Source organism: Xyrauchen texanus, chromosome 13 (assembly GCF_025860055.1).
Source record: "Xyrauchen texanus isolate HMW12.3.18 chromosome 13, RBS_HiC_50CHRs, whole genome shotgun sequence".
Classification (NCBI taxonomy): domain Eukaryota; kingdom Metazoa; phylum Chordata; class Actinopteri; order Cypriniformes; family Catostomidae; genus Xyrauchen; species Xyrauchen texanus.
The window spans coordinates 15,478,386-15,500,157 of record NC_068288.1 but is presented as its reverse complement, the minus strand read 5'-3'; the positions used below and the strand labels follow the sequence as shown (position 1 = coordinate 15,500,157).

At 39.1% G+C, this 21,772-nt stretch overlaps 1 protein-coding gene across 3 annotated transcripts in view; it reads right to left on the bottom strand.

Moving 5' to 3' along the window:
- LOC127653619 ((E3-independent) E2 ubiquitin-conjugating enzyme-like) overlaps positions 1-21,362 on the bottom strand; it is a 104,836-nt gene extending 83,474 nt beyond the window's left edge. For 2 of the 3 annotated variants that reach the window (XM_052140354.1, XM_052140356.1), the window contains exons 1-9: positions 21,307-21,362; positions 20,114-20,224; positions 19,520-19,617; positions 19,156-19,219; positions 18,860-19,003; positions 14,542-14,651; positions 14,157-14,313; positions 13,841-13,943; positions 11,159-11,504 (exon numbers count right to left, since the gene is read on the bottom strand). In XM_052140354.1, coding sequence (XP_051996314.1) covers positions 11,159-11,504; positions 13,841-13,943; positions 14,157-14,313; positions 14,542-14,651; positions 18,860-19,003; positions 19,156-19,219; positions 19,520-19,617; positions 20,114-20,224; positions 21,307-21,318 — 1,145 coding nt within the window. In that variant the 5' untranslated portion in view covers positions 21,319-21,362. The remainder of the gene's footprint in view (positions 1-11,158; positions 11,505-13,840; positions 13,944-14,156; positions 14,314-14,541; positions 14,652-18,859; positions 19,004-19,155; positions 19,220-19,519; positions 19,618-20,113; positions 20,225-21,306) is intronic. The other variant, XM_052140355.1, reaches the window with a different exon arrangement.
- Between the last annotated feature and the right edge of the window lie 410 nt (positions 21,363-21,772).

Genomic DNA, 21,772 nt, shown 5'->3' with positions numbered 1-21,772 from the left:
TGAAAGCCCAAAAGGCAGAAGTAATCTAATTTATAAAAGTAATCCATAAGACACCAGTGGTTCGTCTTAAGATACACTATAGGAGTGTGTGAGAAACAGATCAATATTTAAATCCGTTATTACCTGTAATCTACACTTTCACTTCTACATTCTGGTGTGGAAGTGACTTTCACTTTCAGAAATCAGCCACCTGATTAAACTTGGCTGGTCAAAGTTGGAGATTGATGGTAAAAAAAGGACTTAAATATTGAGCTGTTTCTCACCCACACCACTTACATTGCTTCAGATGATATGGATTTAAACACTGCAGTCATATGGACTTCTTTCATGCCTCCTTTATGTCATTTTTTGACTGGTCACCATTCACTTGCATTCTATGGACTTGCAGAGCAGAAATATTCTTCTAAAAATCTTAATTTATGTTTTGCAGAAGGAAGTCATTCATTCACATCTGTGACGGCATGAGCATTTTTGGATGAACTACCCCTTTAATAGTGCTAGTGTTTGACTCACCGGGGTCCAGGTCAGGAAGCAGACAGACTTGGCTATACCGACTGTCTCCAAACTGCCTTGAGATTTCACACAGTTCATATAAACTTCAATGCCTAGAGACTGACAATCTATGTCTATTTTAATGTAAACAATGCGCTGCCACTTTAATTCAGTGCGGTGCAGCACAGCAAAAATAGACTCGGTCCGTGAACCATCGCTGCACTGCTGTATACGCACCGCAACTGGAACGGATCGACGGACTGCATCCGCGTGCATTGTAAAAGCTCTAACCTGTTAACATGTGTACGGAAAAAAATACGCACCGCATACGCACTGCAAACAGAGTATGTGTGAAACGGGCGTTAGATATGATTTAAGTGTCTCCCATAACAATGAATAAGAAGTGGAGTAATTCTGATTGAAGAAAAGAAAATCATCAATAGAAGTTGAAATGAACTCGCAAAATTCTTTGTTCGCCAAAAGAAGATAATTAAATCTCCAAAGTGGAGGGTTACGTTTATAAATAGAAAGTTGAATATCTAATTGTAAAGGCACATGGTCAGAAATTACAATACCCAAATAGTCAAAAGAAACTACACAAGAATTAAGAGTACCGTCTATAAAAAAATAAATCAATCCTTGAATGGGAATGATAAACCTGGGAGAAAAAAGAAAGATTTTTTAAGAGAGGGGTTACGGGATCTCCAAGGATCAATGAGACCGTTCTGCCACATGAAATCGGAAAATGTTTTAGACATGGCGGATTGAGTCAGATTAAGAGGATTAGAACGATCCAAATTTGGGTCAAAAACGCAATTTAAATCCCCTCCAAAAATCAACAGGTAAGTATTTAAAAAGGGGAGGTTGCACAATAATCTGTTCGCAAATGCCACATCAAAATATGGCAGTGACGTGCGGTGATGTCTTAAAGAGGCTAGGCACTGAGTTATGAAAGCCAGATTACCTGATTTATTGTTTAAGCTAATAATACGAAATAACAGTGAACGTTACGCACAAGCGCGGCATATCAAGAAATGTATGTATTTTATATATGTGTTATAATATATACGATTTTGTTAATATATCTTCATTAGATATTATTATACAAAATTCAGTAGTCAAAACACAGAACATATAACAGAACATAAGTTGTTTATTTTTTACAACATTATGTGCTTATTTTTTTTATGTGCAATCTTCATCTTTATAACAGAAGATACAATACAACAATCCTTTACCTTTTCATTGTGGTAGGTTATATACAGCTTCCTTTGCTCGTCAAATGCAAGGTCGATCCGAGATTTTCCAAAGGTTTTCAGTGTAATTTGACACTGGATGTGAGCTGACGACTTTTCATGCTTGGTTAAAGCTGCGGGCAGGTTGTTCAAATCACAATATCCGGCTGAAGTCCAAACAGTCTGACTGGTTGAAAGAAGCAGGCAGGGATAGCAGTACAGCCGCTGATTGTTAGCACAGCCACATAGCCAATCTTTTCTTACATACCAATCAGTTTGAAATGATCGGATAATTTTTGTGCCCTTTTGCTGTACTAGTCCATCTAAGGCTGGCGTAGACCTCCCTCTTGCAATTAACTCATATTTGGAATTAAAATCGAGCTTGGAAAAAATTCTTAATTCCGTGATTATGGCCGGTGCTGTCATTTTGATTTTGAATTTGGCGGGGATTAGGCATGTACGCTAGCTGTGGTGTAATGACGTTAGCTACGCAAATGTCCAGGAATATCTCGATTTTAATTGGTCCATGTCTGATACGTAACGGAGATGATTACGGGCATAACATATTTACGTCAAAAGGCACAGCAGAGTTGTGCTTTTTGCCGTACATGTTAAAGAATACAGGATCGAAGTGCGCATGCGCAACATGGGTTTTCCGCGTGTCGTCTGCAATGAATGCACCGTAAAAGCACTGCTTTTTCTACCATTTGTTTTTAGTTGATTATGCGTAACTGCTACATTTGTCATCATAACGTCTAAACAATTGGAATAACACACATATTGCATATATAAATCACAAGAATAAAAAGTAAAAATATAAATACAAGTTTATTATTTAATAAACATTTTATTTTTGAATTTTGGCAGGGTAGGCAGTGCCTAGTTTGCCTACCCAGACCGCACGTCAGTGAAATATGGAGCATATACATTTACCAACAAAACCTGTTTTTGCATTAGGGTACCAGCAACTACAAGGTATCTGCCACTCACATCAGCAATAACATTAGAAGAGGAAAAATCTGACTTTTTGCTAATTAAAATAGCAACCCCTCTTGCCTTTGAATTAAAGTTTGACCCGTCTCACCCAAGGGCAGTGTAGCCCATGTTGATCTTTAATACGAAGGTGAGTCTCCTGTAAAAATACTATGTCAGAGTTTAAACGTTTCAAATGTATAAAACCTTAGATCTCTTGACAGTGTTCCCCATACCTCTGACGTTCCAACCAATAAATCATAGAGGCATGCCTAATATAGGGATCCATATTACTATTAACCATTTAAATAAAATAAACAACAGGTATACAGATAGCCATTCAGAGCCGAAGAACCCCCCCCCCCCCACCCACCCACACAAACCCCTGAACTCACACACACACCCAAAGTGTCCCTATAACAAAAGAACAAAGGACACAGCAGTGTTTCCGACGATACCCAAAATTTGTCCACAATGAGAAAACAACTTGGAGATTAAGCAGAAGCCAAAAAAGAAGAGGTAATAGAAAAGACGCCTACTGACTTTAAGTCTGATAAACAGTCTGCGCGCAATAACAAATACAATAACATAGCTGCGAGCAGCGATGGCGGGCCCAAGCCGGTGGCACAGTCACCCCCGTGCCTTTAGGGTTGCTGTGCACGATGGGCAATACCGTAACCTCGCTTTGACTGTCGAGAAGATGTGTGCTGTAGAGCTTGCATCAGTGTGGGCTCTGCTAAAGTGCGCATCGAGGGCACATATCAACCACAAAGTATGCGTGAGCACCCTTCTGATACCTAAAATGAAAAATGAGACACCCTACGGTCTCATGGAGTTAATGGACACATGAAATAAGTACACAAGACTGAAAATTCATATGAAGTGTGCCATTTGGGACAGGGCCTATGACCGTGAACCACAATAGTCACATCTATGAGATAATTCAAATGTAGAATCATTTTTAATGTCATAGGATGTCATAGGTCAATATCTTTTGCAGCACTTAAATGTGTTAATCCAGAAGGCCAGTATTTATCTGGAGGTCTTTGTACAGGTTTATTAATGTAATTATAATTTACGCACTGCTGAAGTTTCATCGAGATCAGTTAATGTATGCAGAAGTTATAACACACTTCCTTGCTTTTATGCTCCCTTTATGTGCTTTTTGGAGCTTCAAAGTTCATTTGCAATGTGTTCCACATTCAAACCAAAATATCTGACTTTCTGTTGGTCTGTTTGTTCACTTGAGACATAAGAGGGTGATTTCAAAGCATTTTGAATGTGACACACTTCCTTCTGCCAGTTGGTGGCGCTATACCTTTGACTCACAATAGTCACATCCATGTGACACACTGCTGAAGTTTCATCGAGATCAGTTAATGTATGCAGAAGTTATAACACACTTCCTTGCTTTATGCTCCCTTTATGTGATTTTTGGAGCTTCAAAGTTCATTTGCAATGTGTTCCACATTCAAACCAAAATATCTGACTTTCTGTTGGTCTGAGCTAATGACTGTAAATTAGAAAGTTGTCCGGCTCGATGAGAACAATATAATTTCTGAGTTTTGTGACTCTAGGTCGAAGTATAAAACCAACCCCCCACTTTTGTCAAAAGGTGGCGCTACTGAGCCCCTGCACCACGCATCAAAAAAGAATATTCAAGTTTGAAGCGCTGCCACGACAACAGTATCTAAGATATCAATAATCCTTTCACATGTCTACATCTGCCGTGTGTTTACATTATACACAAAGTTTTAAGTAAATCGGGTAAAAATAAGAGGGTGATTTCAAAGCATTTTGAAAGTGACACACTTCCTTCTGCCAGTTGATGGCGCTATAACTTTGACTCACAATAGTCACATCCATGCGATCGGCCTCTTACAGCGAACACACTGCTGAAGTTTCATAGAGATCAATTAATGTATGCAGAAGTTATAACACACTTCCTGTTTCTCTTTTCGCGTCATAATTTTGTTTCCGCGCCACGGCCAAACCGTTCGAGATATCAAAAATCCGCTGTCAATTTTTCATCCTCAATGTCTTGACTTCATGCTGACCGAGTTTTGTGGCGATTGGTGGAATTCTCTAGCAGGAGTATTTCAAATTCCATTGCATGCGTTTTCCAAACAACCCTAAATAGACGATTTCCTGTTGGGCTGGGGTAAAAAGTATGAAGGATATATGAAACAATGAGATCTATATGTTTACCAAGTTTCATATTATTACATGCAAGCGTGTTTGATTTATGGACCAAGTTTTCGGACCCTGTTCCAGGGGGCGCTGTCGAGCCCCCCTGCCACGCCCGGGTACCAGCTTCAGCCCGGCCCTAATGGCCGCGGGTTCTGACCCGTGTGCAAAGTTTCAAGAGTTTTCGAGCACGTTAAGAGCCCTAAAAGTGACCCAATTATCGTAAAAAAATAATAATAATAGTAATCCTATGGAAAACAATAGGGCCTTTGCCTTTTCAAGGCTTGGGCCCTAATAATAATAATCCTATGGAAAACAATAGGGCCTTCGCCTTTTCAAGGCTTGGGCCCTAATAATAATAATAATCCTATGGAAAACAATAGGGCCTTCGCCTTTTCAAGCTTGGGCCCTAAAAAAATATTTAAAGCTTTGTGTTACAAACTACTGTGTCAACTGAAGGTGAGCATTACAGCAAAACATTGTTAACCCTTGTGCATCAATTAAAAAAAGTTACACATAGGTTCATTATGGACAAAAATGGCCATGTCCAAAAACTGTCATAAAAATATTATAGATTTATATTTTTTTTCACTTTCACTGACATCATTTTTTTAACCAGCATCAGCTCTAATCATAATGACCAAACATTCATTCATTTTTAGAATTTTAACCCTTTAAACGCTGGTTTGTTTACATAATGCCACTGTTGTTTTTTTAGGAAAAAATGAAAACTAGTAATTATTTTCAATTTAATAGATGCTAAGCAGAATTTTTTTTCTTTGATTATTAGAGCCTCGGATATGTCAATGATTAACAACAACATTCATTTTGATGCTTTCATATTTTTTATGCAGTATCAGATTTAAAAAAAAGCTACCACTTAGGTCCATAATGGACAAAAATGGCCATGTCAAAAAAGTGTCATAAAAATATTATAGAATAATATTTTTTTCTACTTTCACTGACTTCTATTTTAACCAGCATCAGTTCTAATCATAATTACCAAACATTCATTTATTTTCAGAATTTTAACACTTTAACAACAACATTCATTTTGATGCTTATACAGTATCAGATTTTTAAAAAAAGCTACCACTTAGGTCCATAATGGACAAAAATGGCCATGTCAAAAAAGTGTCATAAAAATACTATAGAACAATATTTTTTTCTACTTTCACTGACTTCTATTTTAACCAGCATCAGTTCTAATCATAATTACCAAACATTCATTTATTTTCAGAATTTTAACACTTTAAACGCCGGTTTGTTTACATAATGCCACTGTTGTTTTTTATAAAAAATATAATAATTATAATTATTTTCAATTTAATAAATGCTAAACAGAATTTTTTTTATTTTTATTATTAGAGCCTCAGACACATACAAACCACACTCTGAAATCCATACCAACACACTCACACAATTATATATTCATAATGTATCTAATTGGCTCTATAATATGCATAAGCCAAAAACAGCAGAAAACAACAACAAAAGCGATGATATGCCAAACCTGAAAAAATGGCACGATCTGGTAAAAAATATTTAAAATGTAAATTTTGAAGCCTTGCCAACATAATGAAAGCATGTTAAACAAGATTGCATAATTTTATAGTTAAATGGCACTGGGATTAAAAAAAAAAAAAAAAAAAAAAAAAATCGCAGTTTTAATGGGTTTCAATGTGCCATTTTTGTCCAAAACAACGCTAAGAGGGAGTATTTTGTGTAACTAGTGCAAAAAATATTTTTTTAAAGAAAATAGGGTGAAATATTAAAATTCCAATAAAAATTCACACCTGTGGAACATTTTATGTAGTTAGCATTAACACAGACAAAGTTAGCAAAAAAACAAAACTGAAAAAGCCAAAAATGTCCACAAGGATGCACAAGGGTTAAGCGCCCCAGTAGCATAAATCAAATGATTGCAAAGAACAGATGGATGAAAAACAGGAAATACAATGGTATAGCAAGTAAGGCTGAGAAAAAAAAAATACTCTAACATAAATATAAACAACGGTAAACCAGACAGAGCATCAGAACAGAAAAACACATTATTACAATGGTAGATTGACGAGGTAGTTCACTAAATCTAGTTGGAAGCCTGAGTGCAAAAAAAGAAAAAGAGAGCGAAAAATACGGCACTGTCATAGCGGTTACAGCTCACCCAGTTGTCAAATTTTACATAATCCCCTGCTTCCTCCGCCGAAACGAAGTCCTTCTGAACACCATTGTATGTAATGCGAAGCCGTGCTGGGAGAAGTATTCCATAGCGAGCACCCTCAATGCCCCGAAGTTGACGCCTGACCTAGTTGAATGCGGCCCGAGCCCGGGCTATCTTGGCAGTGTGGTCCGGAAAGACTGAAATGGTCAAGTCCATCACTTTAATCCGTTGCAGCTCTCTCGCACGGCGTAAAATGTCAACACAATCACTATGATAGTGAAGTCTACACACAATAGCTCGAAGTCGTTCACCAGGCTTGGGCTTAGGCTGAAGGGTCCGGTGGGACCGGTCCAAAACCGGATCCTTCTCCAGACCAATCGCTTGCCACAGCAACAATGGTACAAGTGTCAGGCCCCTCTGGAACTCACACTATCCTAATGTTGTTACGCCTTGACCTAGACTCCAAATCCTCACATTTATTCTCCAATTTATCTACGGTAGCAGTGAGACACTCAATGGTTTTTTTCATCTGAGCTATGTCATCGGTACAACCTGAGAGAGCATGCTCCATTTCCCCGACAGTACCTTTGAGTGACAGTATAGTAGCATCGGTAGCAGCTTCATCTTTAACCAGCTTTGTTTTCACGGCTTGCAGATCAAGCCTGATCATTGACAGGACATCCACAAGCGTCTCCTGGAGTTCCTTTTTAAAACTTATCGGCGATGTATTTCAGGCCGAGGCAAGTCGGGCTCAGCGGGAGGCAGCGATTCACTCAAGGGTGTGGTCGTGGCACGTGCACTAGGCCTCAATTTTGTCTGAATAGTATTCAGAGTTTTCACATTCTTTCCAGATATTTTTACGTAATTCAAGGTTAAATATGAAAACAAAAACAGATTAAAGTCAAGATCAAATGTATGACTGAAAAGCGCAAGTAAATTACAATTTTAATCAAAAACAGCAGGAGCCTCCAACTTCGCATCCTACTCCATTAGCAGCCCCGAGAATCCCCCCAGTTTTCTTAAGGTATTCTAGTCCTACTTGTTTGGGTTCACAAAGATCCAGTTTACAACTAGTATTATCCGATTCCATGTGGTCAAGTGCTTCAGATGTGTGTGCTTCAAATCGGTCACTGCATGTCGTTAGCAGGACCACCAAAGAAGTTCCATGAAGTTCTTGTGCATTTATATGCAACCACTTTTTTTAAATTTTCAGATCGGACAGTCATTAAACATTTTTTTTTAACTGATTATAACTGTGAAAGTTTAAGTTTTTGTTTTAGAGGAGCTTTGATGGACAGAATCCGATTAGTGTTTACATCTCAAATGTGATTCGGTCACATGCATTTTTTACTATCTCTGTGTTACATCCCTGCCTGGGTATATTGTTGTTTGTTTTATTTGAGTCTCTCTCTCTCCCTCTGCTGGTATGGTTAGGATATGTAACACTGGCTAATGGGCTAAATTATGTGGGTTAGATTAATTAATGATCACAGGTGTTGGAGGTTACAAAAAGGACTATATAAACCCTCAGTTTGTAGCTTACCAGGGAGGGGAAAAGGAGTCGAGTTTGGGAACAATAACTTTGTTATTATTTTGACAAAACTTTTGTGTGATAAGAAAATTGAAGAGTTGAGGCATACATGTTTAGTTTATAAATAAAATTGACGTATAAGATTAGGAATCGCTGTTCCCTGCTTACTCATTTTGTTGAACATTTACAGTGCTGAAACCCGGGAGAAAAGAGGAAGGATACGCTGTCATCGCCGCTGGATCGTGTCTTCAGGTCGCTTGCCAGCATCCACCAAGCCCAACACCAGGCCATCGTGGACATGCAATGCGATTTCTGGAAGCAGTGCGTCTGCACAACATCTCAACATGTAGTGTTGTGGAGGAACTCTTCAGAATAATCTCCCGAGTGGGGATTCCAAAAGAAATCCTCACTGATCAGGACACTGCTTTCATGTCACATACACTATGCGAGCTGTATGAATTATTAGGTATTAAATCGATTTGGTAACGATTTAATAAGACCTTAAAAGTCATGATTCTTAAATAAGGGTATACACTCTGGTACATAGTCAGCCCTACCTGTTACCCAATAACAAAAAACAGGTAGCATGGGAAGAATTAAAGGCCATGCTCAATAAGGGGATAATAGAAGAATCCCACAGCGATTGGGCCAGCCTGATAGTTCTGGTACCCAAGAGCGATGGTTTGGCCTGGTTCTGTGTGGATTATAGAGATTAAAGTCAATGCGGTGTCAAAATTTGATACCGAATTTGCATATCCAATGCCTCGTATTGAAGAACTGCTCGATCGGTAGGGCACGGCTCGTCTTAAATTAGACACTGGATTTAACAAAGGGATATTGGCAGAGCCTCTTAATGCTGATGTCCTGTACGAAACTGGCCTTCTCTACAAGTTTGGGTTGGACTAATTTGTGACCCTTCCATTAGGTTTGTTGGGGCCCCGGCAACGTTTCCGCATCTTATTGACAGAGTCCTCAAACCGCACGCTGCATATGCCTCTGCTTATTTGGATGATATAATTATTTACAGTATTGATTGTCAGCGGCACATGCAGCATCTGAGGGCCGTTCTGAGGTCGCTGTGACAAGCAGGGCTTACAGCAAACATGAAGTAGTGCACAATTGGGTGGGTGGAGGTATGGTATCTGGGGTTCTACTTAGGTTGTGGGCAATGCAGCCCCAAATCGATAAAACTGCAGCAATTGTGACATGCCCAAGACACAAGACCAAAAAGGAGGTGAGACAATTCCTGGGGCTGGCTGGCTACTAAAAAGGGAGCTCCAGGCCTGGTTGAGTGGATTGAGCCGTGCCAACAAGCTTTCACGCAGGTAAAAGCTGCAATTTATGGCGTGCTGCTTCTGCATTCCCATAACTTCTCTCTCCCTTTTGTTTTGCAGATGGATGCATCGGACAGGGGGATGTACTGTCCCAGGTGGTGGAGAGGGAGGAGCGCCCAGTGCTGTACATTAGTTGGAAGCTCTCTATGAGAGAGACTAAGCACAACACCATAGAGTAGTGCTTGGCCATCAAGTGGGCAGTCCTCACTCTCCGCTACTATTTGCTGGGATGATCATTTACCCTCTATTCGGACCATGCCCCGCTCCAGTGGCTCCACTGTATGAAGGATGCCAATGCCCTGATCACGCGTTGGTATCTGGCACTCCAGCTGTTTAAGGGGGGGGGCATGCTGTAAGGTCAGTGTGAATTGCTGCTAGTTGTGATTTCTTTGTTCAGAGTGAGAGGCGGGGAGATAAAAGGCTGCCCAAAACCCCAGAGAAAAGAGAGGACCAAACTGACAAGATGTGTGTTGGCCGCTGTCGACTGTTGTGAAGCTTTACATTTACATTTATGTATTTGGCAGACGCTTTTATCCAAAGCGACTTACAGAGCCCTTATTACAGGGACAATCCCCCCAGAGCAACCTGGAGTTAAGTCCCTTGCTCAAGGACACAATGATGGTCACTGTGGGGATCGAACCAGCAACCTTCTGATTACATAGGTGTCCTAACAGAGTAATCACAGATGTAGTTTATCACATTAAACTCAGCACACCCTGGATTCGAACTCGCGACTCCAGGGGTGGTAGTCAGCATCAATACTCAGAGCTACCCAGGCTTTAACATTTCGCTTGAGGAGGACGTGTTTGATTTATAAATAAAAGTGACGTACTTGAGTTGGAATCGCTTTTCCCTGCTTCCTCATTTCATTGAACCGGTACGCACGCATGCACGCATGCTCACACATACACAATTTCTGATTAGAAAGCAGAACTTCCACCACTACTCTGAATGTCTCAGACCCAATCAGCATAAGTTACATTCCACCTATATGAGCCTGACAACCTATGGGGGTCATAATGATCTGTATGTGGATTTTGTGATTCGATCATAAAACATATTGAACCCCATTTACACCTGTATTTAGCACTGACCACTTGTGCTCGGATAACGCAACCATCTTAAAACAAGGTGTAAATGGGGTCAAAAGATAGATCTCTGGGAGCAGGAGTGAGAATCACGGATATAAAAACACAATAACGGAGGGCATGAGTTACTTCCATTGTCTGTTTGCAGATTTTTTTACCTGTCCCCTGGTTTAAACTCATGAGAAAACTTTGTCCTTTTCTTCTTGTGCTTTCTCTTCAGATTTCGTATAGAGAGGGGGATGCTCTTCTTCCGGGTGGGGCCACTCTGCAGTGATGCTGTAGAGCTGGCAGAGGAAGTGACGGAGCTGGTATCATCGGTGTCATCCGCTGCCTCCTCATCTGACTCTTGCTCCCCCAATTGGGTCCACTGTGCCAGGGAAGCATTCACCAGTGGCTCCTTCCCCTCCTCCAAACCATCAAGGCATGGAACAGGAACATTGTTGGGGCAGCATTGGGTGGAGCTGTCATTAGGACAGTCTTTTTGCTGCACCAATTTCTCCTCACCTATAAAATAAAACATAGCCAGTGCACTCTTTTTTTCTTCATAGTGCATAGTTCCCAATGAACTAAGTCCTCATGGTGGCATAGTGACTCACCTCAAATGGGTGGCGGAGGATCAATCTCAGTTGCCTCCGCGTCCGAGACAGTCAATCCGCACACCATATCACGTGGCTTGAACGCGTTACCGCAGAGACCAGTGGTTCGTCTCCCGAACAGACGTTCAAAAATGTAACATTTTCATACGAAACTACCAAGGAGGACTATAATACCTGGAAAAATCCATCTAAACATTTTTGCAAATTAAATGTTGCTTGCAATAAATTTCGTTTCGTCAGGGTACACGGTTATGCTGCATTCCACTCATATTGGATGTGGGATATTCCTATTTGAAATCTCCGACCATCAATGCATTCCATTCCCGTTATTCAGAAGATGATGTTTAAGGAATCAAAACTGCAATGCTCCCGTCAGCTTAGCAGGGGTTTGACTCTCATTAGAGATGTCTCTTAGCAACCCAACTGATAAACAATGCTGCAGTGCTAGCATTTGTGCTTCAGGTGTACGATTATCAAAAGAGATTATAACTGACCATGTCTTATACACTCGTTTCTGCAAGCATTTGTTAAACAAGCTTTTATATCATGTAATATGGAAACAAACTCATTTATCAATATTACTTAATAAAGTGAATGTTTATCACTTACTATGTATATCTCCCTGAGTGTCAACATGTTTGTGTGACATCATGCACCTGCATCTTGGCGAAGAATTTCTGCACAGGCCTACAAGTTGTAATTGTGACTTCAAGATGCATTCCATTGCACTTTTCCAAGTAGGAAGTTGTAAAATCAGACTATCCGACTAGAATGGAAAGCAGCACAACTTTTCAAAACTTGATCCGAAACTGAATGCTCCAGAAGCCTAATTTACACTTAGAAAGCTCCTTATGTTACTATAACAATGCAAAAATCACATACCAATTTACTTGAAGTGAAATCAGTCCTCCTTAATTTACTTAATTTACCGTTTAGTAAATTAAACAAATCGCATGGTCATGCAGAACATCTCGCGTTTTTAAATCCATAAGGATCTCTTTCTCAACGGCAATACCAGCAGTGATGACAGCAGACTCTTCAGACAGCTTGATCTTATGCTTTTCACTCTTGAATTACATACATCACTTAAAGCATGATTGCGTCACTCAAGGCCAGCTAGAAGGCCTCGACCAGGACATATCCTAAAGATCACACCCACCAAATAAATCAATCTGATTGGCTGATGAATCTGACTTTAGCCCATTAATTTGCACTGTTGAGGGATTCTGAAGAAATTCTGAAGGCCTGACGGGGTGGAGCTCAGACTCACGTGCTGCTTCGGATTCGGGCATGCGATTTGTGAAACAGTTGTCACACTTTGCTTGTAAGCATCAAGGAATACATTTTGACTGGATCAACTTTGAGTTTTTCCTCTATTTGTTTGTAGATTAATTAAGAATGGAAAGTGATTAAAAATATATAGGCAAAAAGGTGATTGAGAATGAAAGGATGAAGAATATATATTTATTTGGCATATTAGGCCAGCAGAGAAGGCTTTTCAGAGAAGAATTCGCCACTGGCGTGTGGAGGCTTCACACTATTCTCAACGGCATCCACGCACAACTTACCACATGCCCCACCGAGAGTGAGAACCACATTATACCGACCACGAGGAGGTTACGCCATGTGACTCTAGCCTACCTAGCAACCGGGCCAATTTGGTTGCTTTGGAGACCTGGCTGGAGTCACTCAGCACGCCCTGGATTTGAACTCACAACTTCAGGAGTGGTAGTCAGCGTCTTTACGCGCTGAGCTACCCAGGCCCTGGCCAGTGAACTCTTAACCTTTAACAGCTATAACAAAACAAGATTTTAAGGTGCTGTAAGTGGTTTCTTCACCATTAGTGGCACTAAATACGATTGCAAATATAAAGTTTCCAAATAGGTCTCCAAAACACTTTCCCATCTTCTACTGTGCGGTTAAACAAGTAGTCCCACCCCAAACTTGTGGCATTGGCAGAGAGCCACCTCCAAGCACCTTATTAATTGGCTAACCCGCAAACAAGCATATAGCTGTCACAGAGACATGTGTCATTTCTCAGGACAAGCATTTCAGTGATATCTGTCTGGTATTAGGGGGCACTTAAAAATAATTGAATAAATTCCACTTACAGCAGCTTTAAAGAGAAGGATAAAAAAGGAAATATTCAAGCAGTACATGTAAACAATGATTTCAAGTACCATAATGACATGGATGATGTTGAAATAATCCAGTTTAGTTTGTGGTATTCAAAGATAAAAGTACCTTTAATGTTGTCTGCTTTCTCTGTTGTCTGCGATCTGTTATTCTGAATGTCTGAATTTTCTGTTATTTTCTTTCCTGGTTCCTTTCTAAATATTCTTTTTAACTGCAACAATAATAAAATAATAAAAGAAAAAATGGTCAATCAAAAGATAAGGAATTACAATAACAAAACATTCCTTTTTATTTTAGTTGTTGTGAAATTCCTCATTGTGCGATCAACTGACTGATCAATTTATTATGTAACAGCATAGAAATTAATTATTTTAACAGCACAGAAACATCTTTTCAAAACTTAATCCAGTAACAGCAAAATCACCCATGCCTTGCGAACAACAGGGTCCTCAGTGTGAGCAAGGGTCCCCTCTGGCCCCTCACAGGTGATGTGTGTGGTTTCACTCTTGGCAGGAAACACGTACAGAGCCCTCTCTCCCAGTTGCCTCTGAGCATGATCAAAGTAGCCCAGTCTCTTCACTCTGATCATTAGAGACAGTCATCAGTAAATTAGTCAAACTAATTAGAACATGCAAATGAAAAGAGAAGTACAGTAGGTCTTTTCTTGAGAGCTGCTTGGCAGATTATGGGAATCACACTTTAAGCACTCCGGTTATAGTGTCCTGTGTCCTAAACACTTCTGTTCCCTGTGCTCCTGTGTGTTATAAATCATGAAAATGTTGAACGGCAGGGTTGGAAGCTACTTGTACCTGCCAAGGTTCTCCTGTGTGATGGTTGAGGGTGGTGGGAAGACACTGTCTGACCCTTTTGGAGAGTAACTTTTTGTAATCCACGTCACCTTTAGCTCCACCACCTGAACCTACAATTGTACACAGATTTAGAGCCACATCACCTGTCAGACATCTAACTGGAGATGTTAACAAATAAAACATATTAAAAAATATTGCAAAAGCAGAATGTGATTGGTTATTTGATGAGCTGGGAGATAAAAACTTAAATAGTACATAATAATCTCAATATTTTATTAGCCTTTAAACAATATTCAATTTGCATCATGATATTAATGTATTTGCTCTGAAACTTTTTTTTTCTAATCAGAAGAGCCATCTTTTTAACCAAACAGCCATTGCAACCAATTCAAAATAGGATAATGAAAGAAGTAAAATACAAATTAACAATTTAATTTTGTTTATTTTTAACTGAACTAGTTAAAAATAAACCAGGCATGTTTTACACACTGTTTTTCACTAAATGACCACAAGGAACATATTTGATCCTTTTCATTTATATGCACCAATATAACAAGACTAAACAAAAATATTTTAATTTTTACTAAATGTTATAAAAAAAATGCCACAGGGAGACTTCAGTGAATGTTTTTGAGAGATGATGCAAACAATTAGTTGAATCAAGAATTTTGTTTAGATTCAGTGATATGGTCAATTTGAACTGATTTACTGGAATGAATTGAACTTACCAAATCTAATAACTTTTTTGCAACTGAAGTTTAAATCAAAGATGCTATTAAAACTAGGGCTGTCGACTTAACACGTTAATTCAGTGCAATTATATAAAAATAATGTGTTAAAAAATTTACAATTAATCATGCCCCCTGACCGTAATAAGGAATCTAAATCAGAATGAGCTTTATTGCCAAGTATGCTTAAACATACAAAGAATTTTTCTTGGTGACAGAAGCTTCAGGTGCACAAACAATACAGCAACAAGACAGAGATAACAATAAAAAAATAGAATAAAAAAAAAAGTGAATTGAAAATAAAGTATATATGGAAATATATAATAGGTCTAATATATATATATATATATAATAGGTCTAATATATATATATATATATATATATATATATATATATATATATATATATATATATATATATATATATATATACACACATATAAACACATATACACACACTCTGTATGCATGTATATATATATATATATATATATATATATATATATATATATATATATATATATATATATATATATATACACACACATATATACACACACACACACACACATATAGACACACACACACACACACACACACACATATAGACACACACACACACACACACACACACACATACACACACACACACACACACACATATATATATATATATACACTCACCTAAAGGATTATTAGGAACACCTGTTCAATTTCTCATTAATGCAATTATCTAATCAACTAATCACATGGCAGTTGCTTCAATGCATTTAGGGGTGTGGTCCTGGTCAAGACAATCTCCTGAACTCCAAACTGAATGTCAGAATGGGAAAGAAAGGTGATTTAAGCAATTTTGAGCGTGGCATGGTTGTTGGTGCCAGACGGGCCGGTCTGAGTATTTCACAATCTGCTCAGTTACTGGGATTTTCACGCACAACCATTTCTAGGGTTTACAAAGAATGGTGTGAAAAGGGAAAAACATCCAGTATACGGCAGTCCTGTTGGCGAAAATGCCTTGTTGATGCTAGAGGTCAGAGGAGAATGGGCCGACTGATTCAAGCTGATAGAAGAGCAACTTTGCCTGAAATAACAACTCGTTACAACCGAGGTATGCAGCAAAGCATTTGTGAAGCCACAACACGCACAACCTTGAGGCGGATGGGCTACAACAACAGCAGAAGACCCCACCGGGTACCACTCATCTCCACTACAAATAGGAAAAAGAGGCTAAAATTTGCAAGAGCTCACCAAAATTGGACTTTTGAAGACTGGAAAAATGTTGCCTGGTCTGTTGAGACATTCAGATGGTAGAGTCAGAATTTGGTGTAAACAGAATGAGAGCATGGATCTATCATGCCTTGTTACCACTGTGCAGGCTGGTGGTAGTGGTGTAATGGTGTGGGGGATGTTTTCTTGGCACACTTTAGGCCCCTTAGTGCCAACTGGGCATCGTTTAAATGCCACAGCCTACCTGAGCATTGTTTCTGACCATGTCCATCCCTTTATGGCCACCATGTACCCATCCTCTGATGGCTACTTCCAGCAGTATAATGCACCATGTCACAAAGCTCGAATCATTACAGATTGGTTTCTTGAACATAACAATGAGTTCACTGTACTAAAATGGCCCCCACAGTCACCAGATCTCAACCCAATAGAGCATCTTTGGGATGTGGTGGAATGGGAGCTTTGTGCCCTGGATGTGCATCCCACAAATCTCCATCAACTGCAAGATGCTATCCTATCAATATGGGCCAACATTTCTAAAGAATGCTTTCAGCACCTTGTTGAATCAATGCCACGTAGAATTAAGGTAGTTCTGAAGGCGAAAGCGGGTCAAACACAGTATTAGTATGGTGTTCCTAACAATCCTTTTGGTGAGTGTATATACACACATACATGCATACAGAGTGTGTGTATATGTATGAATATATATATACACGTGTATGAATATATATGTGTATGTATATATATACACACACACACACACACACACACTCTGTATGCATGCATGTATGCATGTGTGTATGTGTGTGTGTGTGTGTATATATATACATACACATATATATTCATACACGTGTATATATATATTCATACATATACACACACTCTGTATGCATGTATGTGTGTATATACACAAAAAATTGAAGGGGATCTTGAAAGGGTCCAGTGATGTCCTACAGGTGGGTCAATACCAGTCTCTCAAATTACTTCATGGCCACAGACGTCAGAGCGACAGGTCTGTAGTCATTAAATCCTGTGATTTTGGGTTTCTTTGGGACAGGAATGATGATTGAGCATTTGAAGCAGCATGGAACTTCACACTGCTCTAGTGATCTATTGAAGATCAGTATGAAGATGGGAGATAGCACAAGATTTTAGACAAGTGGGTGAAACACTGTCTGGGCCCTATGCTTTCCTTGTCTTTTGTTTTCGGAAGACGCTTCACACCTCTTCACAGATCTTTTTTTTTCTCCCCTTTTATCCCCAATTTGGAATGCCAATTCCCAATGCGCTCCAAGTCCTCATGGTGGCATAATGACTCACCTCAATCTGGGTGGTGGAGGATGAATCTCAGTTGCCTCCGCACCTGAGACTGTCACTCGTAGCACGTGTGCGTCTCTGTGGTAACGCGCACAACAAGCCACGTGATAAGATGTGCGATCTTATCACGTGGCTTGTTGTGCGCGTTACCACAGAGACATAGCGCGTGTGGAGGCCCACGCTATTCTCCGTGGCATCCACACACACAACTCACCACACGCCCCACCAAGAGCAAGCACCAAACATTTTAGCCACCATAAGGAAGTTAACCCATGTGACTCCACCCTCCCCTTGCAACTGGGCCAATTTGGTTGCTTAGGAGACCTGGCTGGAGTAACTCCTCTTCACAGATATTAAGTGCAGGTTGAGAAGCAGGAGGTGAGGAGGGCGGTTGCAGGAGGTGTGGAAATTTGTGTAAAGTGAAGGTCAGAGCAGGTGTGGGGTGTGTCACCATGTTTTTACGAGTCTCAGTCAGCAGGGAGCAGTAAGTGCAACTCAAGAAATATAGGCAACAAACAGCTGTACAGACAACAAACCACAATTACTCACAGCACAAGATGGCGCGTTCCTGCATTCAAACATAGCTGAATGGAGCGCAATTCCAAATACAGGGGTCTCAAGACATGTTAGACCAAAGTTTGTTGCTTCAAAAGCATCTGTGTGACACCCGTGTAGATAGACGCGTCCTTAGAAAAGCCCTTATAATAAGTCTACCTCAGATAAACTGCCGAATTAATTTGCAAAAATGGATTGAGGTGTACTTTTGGCCAGTGATATGCTTACATGTATGTTTAATGATAAACAAGACAAGGAAGGATTGTGGAACTAGTCTAGTGACACTCTTTTGGAAACTTTATGACCACATACTTTATGGCCTATCCATTAAAATCAGTGTGATGTTCCCAGTGTTGCTTAAGTTTAATTCATAGCAAATATATTGTGAATAAGCGACATATCACCAAACTCTTGTTATATGCACTGATCAAAACAAATATTTTTCGTAACAGAACTATTATCTAAATTTGAGAATGAAAATATACGTCTTACCTCCTCCACAACAACCCTGAATTTGCTTTTCTTACTGAGAACTGGCTTTACACCATAAAGCCACTGCACATTAGCAAAAACCTTCGAGGGCCCAATCAAAACCTGGCCTGGGTAGAACCCATATGCATCATCAAAGAACAAACCCTGTAGAAGGACAGGGCAACACATACTACTAAAGCAGGGTAGTGAAATGCTTTGTCACATTGATTTACAACACACTAGTGCAAATAATGAGCAATTGTGACAGAACAAACAATATTTACAATAACTGAGGATGCAAAGATTTGAACACATACCACATCGCTAATGTGAGGGTAAATATCGTAAAGTTTGGCACCATCCTCCTCACTCATAGAACACCTATAGTAAAAATTAAAAATAGATATATTTTATTTTAAAACACACAATATACCCGTAATTACAAGTAAAGGTGTAATTACAAAAATCTAATTAAATTATGTGACAATCTGATCAATAAAAGCATTTTTCTTCTCTGCTGGTTAGTTGCACTTAGGGTTAGGGCTGCACTTGAATAATATAGTTTACCACCAATATAGTTTAATAACCAAGTTTAACACCTATAGCATCATACGTGTACATACTTTATGGCCCACACTGAAATTAACTCATATTAAAGTGTAGATGGTGTGATCACATTACCGTGCTCCATTGGAAAGCTTCACAATGATTTGGATGCTGAGATCATATACCTTTCCCAGCCAGAAGTCATAAACAATGTAGTCACCATACATAAATGACTGCAGACAAGTACAGAACACAGATAAAGAGCTAGTTATTTACTTATCATTTCAGAGACACTTTTAGGAGTGACTTAAAGTACAGCATGTGTATTACAGGTTCAGTTCCCTTGGAGTAACATGAAGTTAAGTGCTCAAGGGCACAATCGTGATGGGGCAACCCAGTAACCACTTCAGCCCTTTAAAAGGTTTGAACCAAAAAATCTTGGGTTATCAGCCCAGATGTTTAACCAATATGTCACCATCCCACTAACAGCAGGAATAAGTGAACCTATTGAGGCCTTAAAAAATAAAGTTTGAAGTACTAAAGAGCAGTTTATCTGTACATTTCCATCTGTGAATCATTATTTGTAACCTATATGACACTGACCCCACCTTAAATAATATTCAGTTATTGAACAGAGCCTTAGCAGTTTTCAACTACTTTTTCTTTTAGATAAAAATCATACCATCATAATCATACTGTATGATAAAGAAAAGATATAGATAAACTCACCCAGACATGCTGCAGGTCTTTGCTTTTAACAGGATAAAGAACACAGTTGGTCCCTACAAGCTTCAACGCACATTCAGTGTTTATGTTGGTCACAATACCACACTGTTTATCCTGCAGGAGTCAGAGAACATTTAATTATTGTTGTTGTTGAAGGGGGGTGTACGTCATGCCGGAGGAACCCCGGCCTGAGAGAACAAAGGAGAAATGTGGCAATGCAGAGGGCGTTTCGGGTCGTGATTCCGCACACCTGGCCCCTAATCAGGCTAATTAGGGTTCAAGGCTGACCAAAGACAGCAGTGCGGGAGAGAGAGAGATTTGCGGAGAGATTTACCAACACCTTTGTGTGTTTGTCTTTTTGGTTATGTTTCTTATTAAAATATTATTTATATTCTCAAGCCGGTTCTCGCCCCCTCCTTTCCATTAATCCCTTTACATTTAAGCTGTAAAGTTGTTTTAATCATAATTTTTAGGGTTTGTTGACAACATCATGGCAACAAAGTTGTAAAATTGGCAATTATTTTACAAAGAAAAGGATAATAAGTGATTTTATCACACTAAAATCACGTTTACACATATTATTTGTCTTGTTGCTATAGTTAATATTTTAACATGCTTTTTTTTTTTTTTTTAAAGAAAAGGAGGGGCAAGTAAATCCATTTTGACAGAATAAGAAGTATATAGAGTGTCAAATGTCAGCACTTTCAAAATCTGCAATTCATCATGATTAACTATGAACAATTATGTGATTAATCACAATTAAAATGTAATTGTCTGACAGCACTAATTTCTATACGACAATCATTTATACATGCCAGGGCTTATGGGCATATTACATGTATGTACAGTTAAATTTAATTTAGTTTTTTTATGCTCAGTGAGAAAATAGCAGGCCCACACAGAATCTATGACCACAGAACTCTGCAGTTCTACACACAATTCTACTCAGTTCTACATATCCCCCATTCCATGTGTTTGTTTATTACATATTTTGTAAAATTGTACTGTATATTCAACTACCAATAAGTGTAGATCCTGCTCAGCTCTATGTTTAGATCTTTTCTCCAAAAATCAGTGTGGAAAATACAAAAACTGTTTCCATGGTAAGCATAGCATTTTGAATTGAGCTTTCTTTAAATATAAATGTTGATTGATAACCCCCCCCCAAAAAAAAAACAAACAATAAAAACACTTACATTTGAGTTCATTCGACGGACGAAGTCTCTAGGCACAATAGATCGATCTTCAAGTTTCAGCTACAAGGGGGAGGGAGAGAGAGAGAGAATTATTTAAAGTGAGAACTAGGAGTGAACAGGAGATAATTGTAGTGGAGTATCAAATTCCTTTGACAGAGCCAACTTCACCTTCATCTTTCCATTTCTTTGACTTACACTTTTGTCAATTCTGGTTCCAATAAGCTGCTTTAATTCAGATCATCTTCAAGCTAAGCAGGAGTTAATAACAGGTGCATCATTCTCTCTTATTGCAAGTCCAGATGTCTTTGTTATTTTAAAGTAATCATCTGGCCTATCTAACAGAGTTTAGTATCTGAATACACTACAACATATCCTTCAGGATGAGAAGAAAATAACACAAAACCTCGCTCTCCTTCAAAGCACGACTAGGGGAAAAAACTCATGAGGTTGCAGAAAGTAATAACTA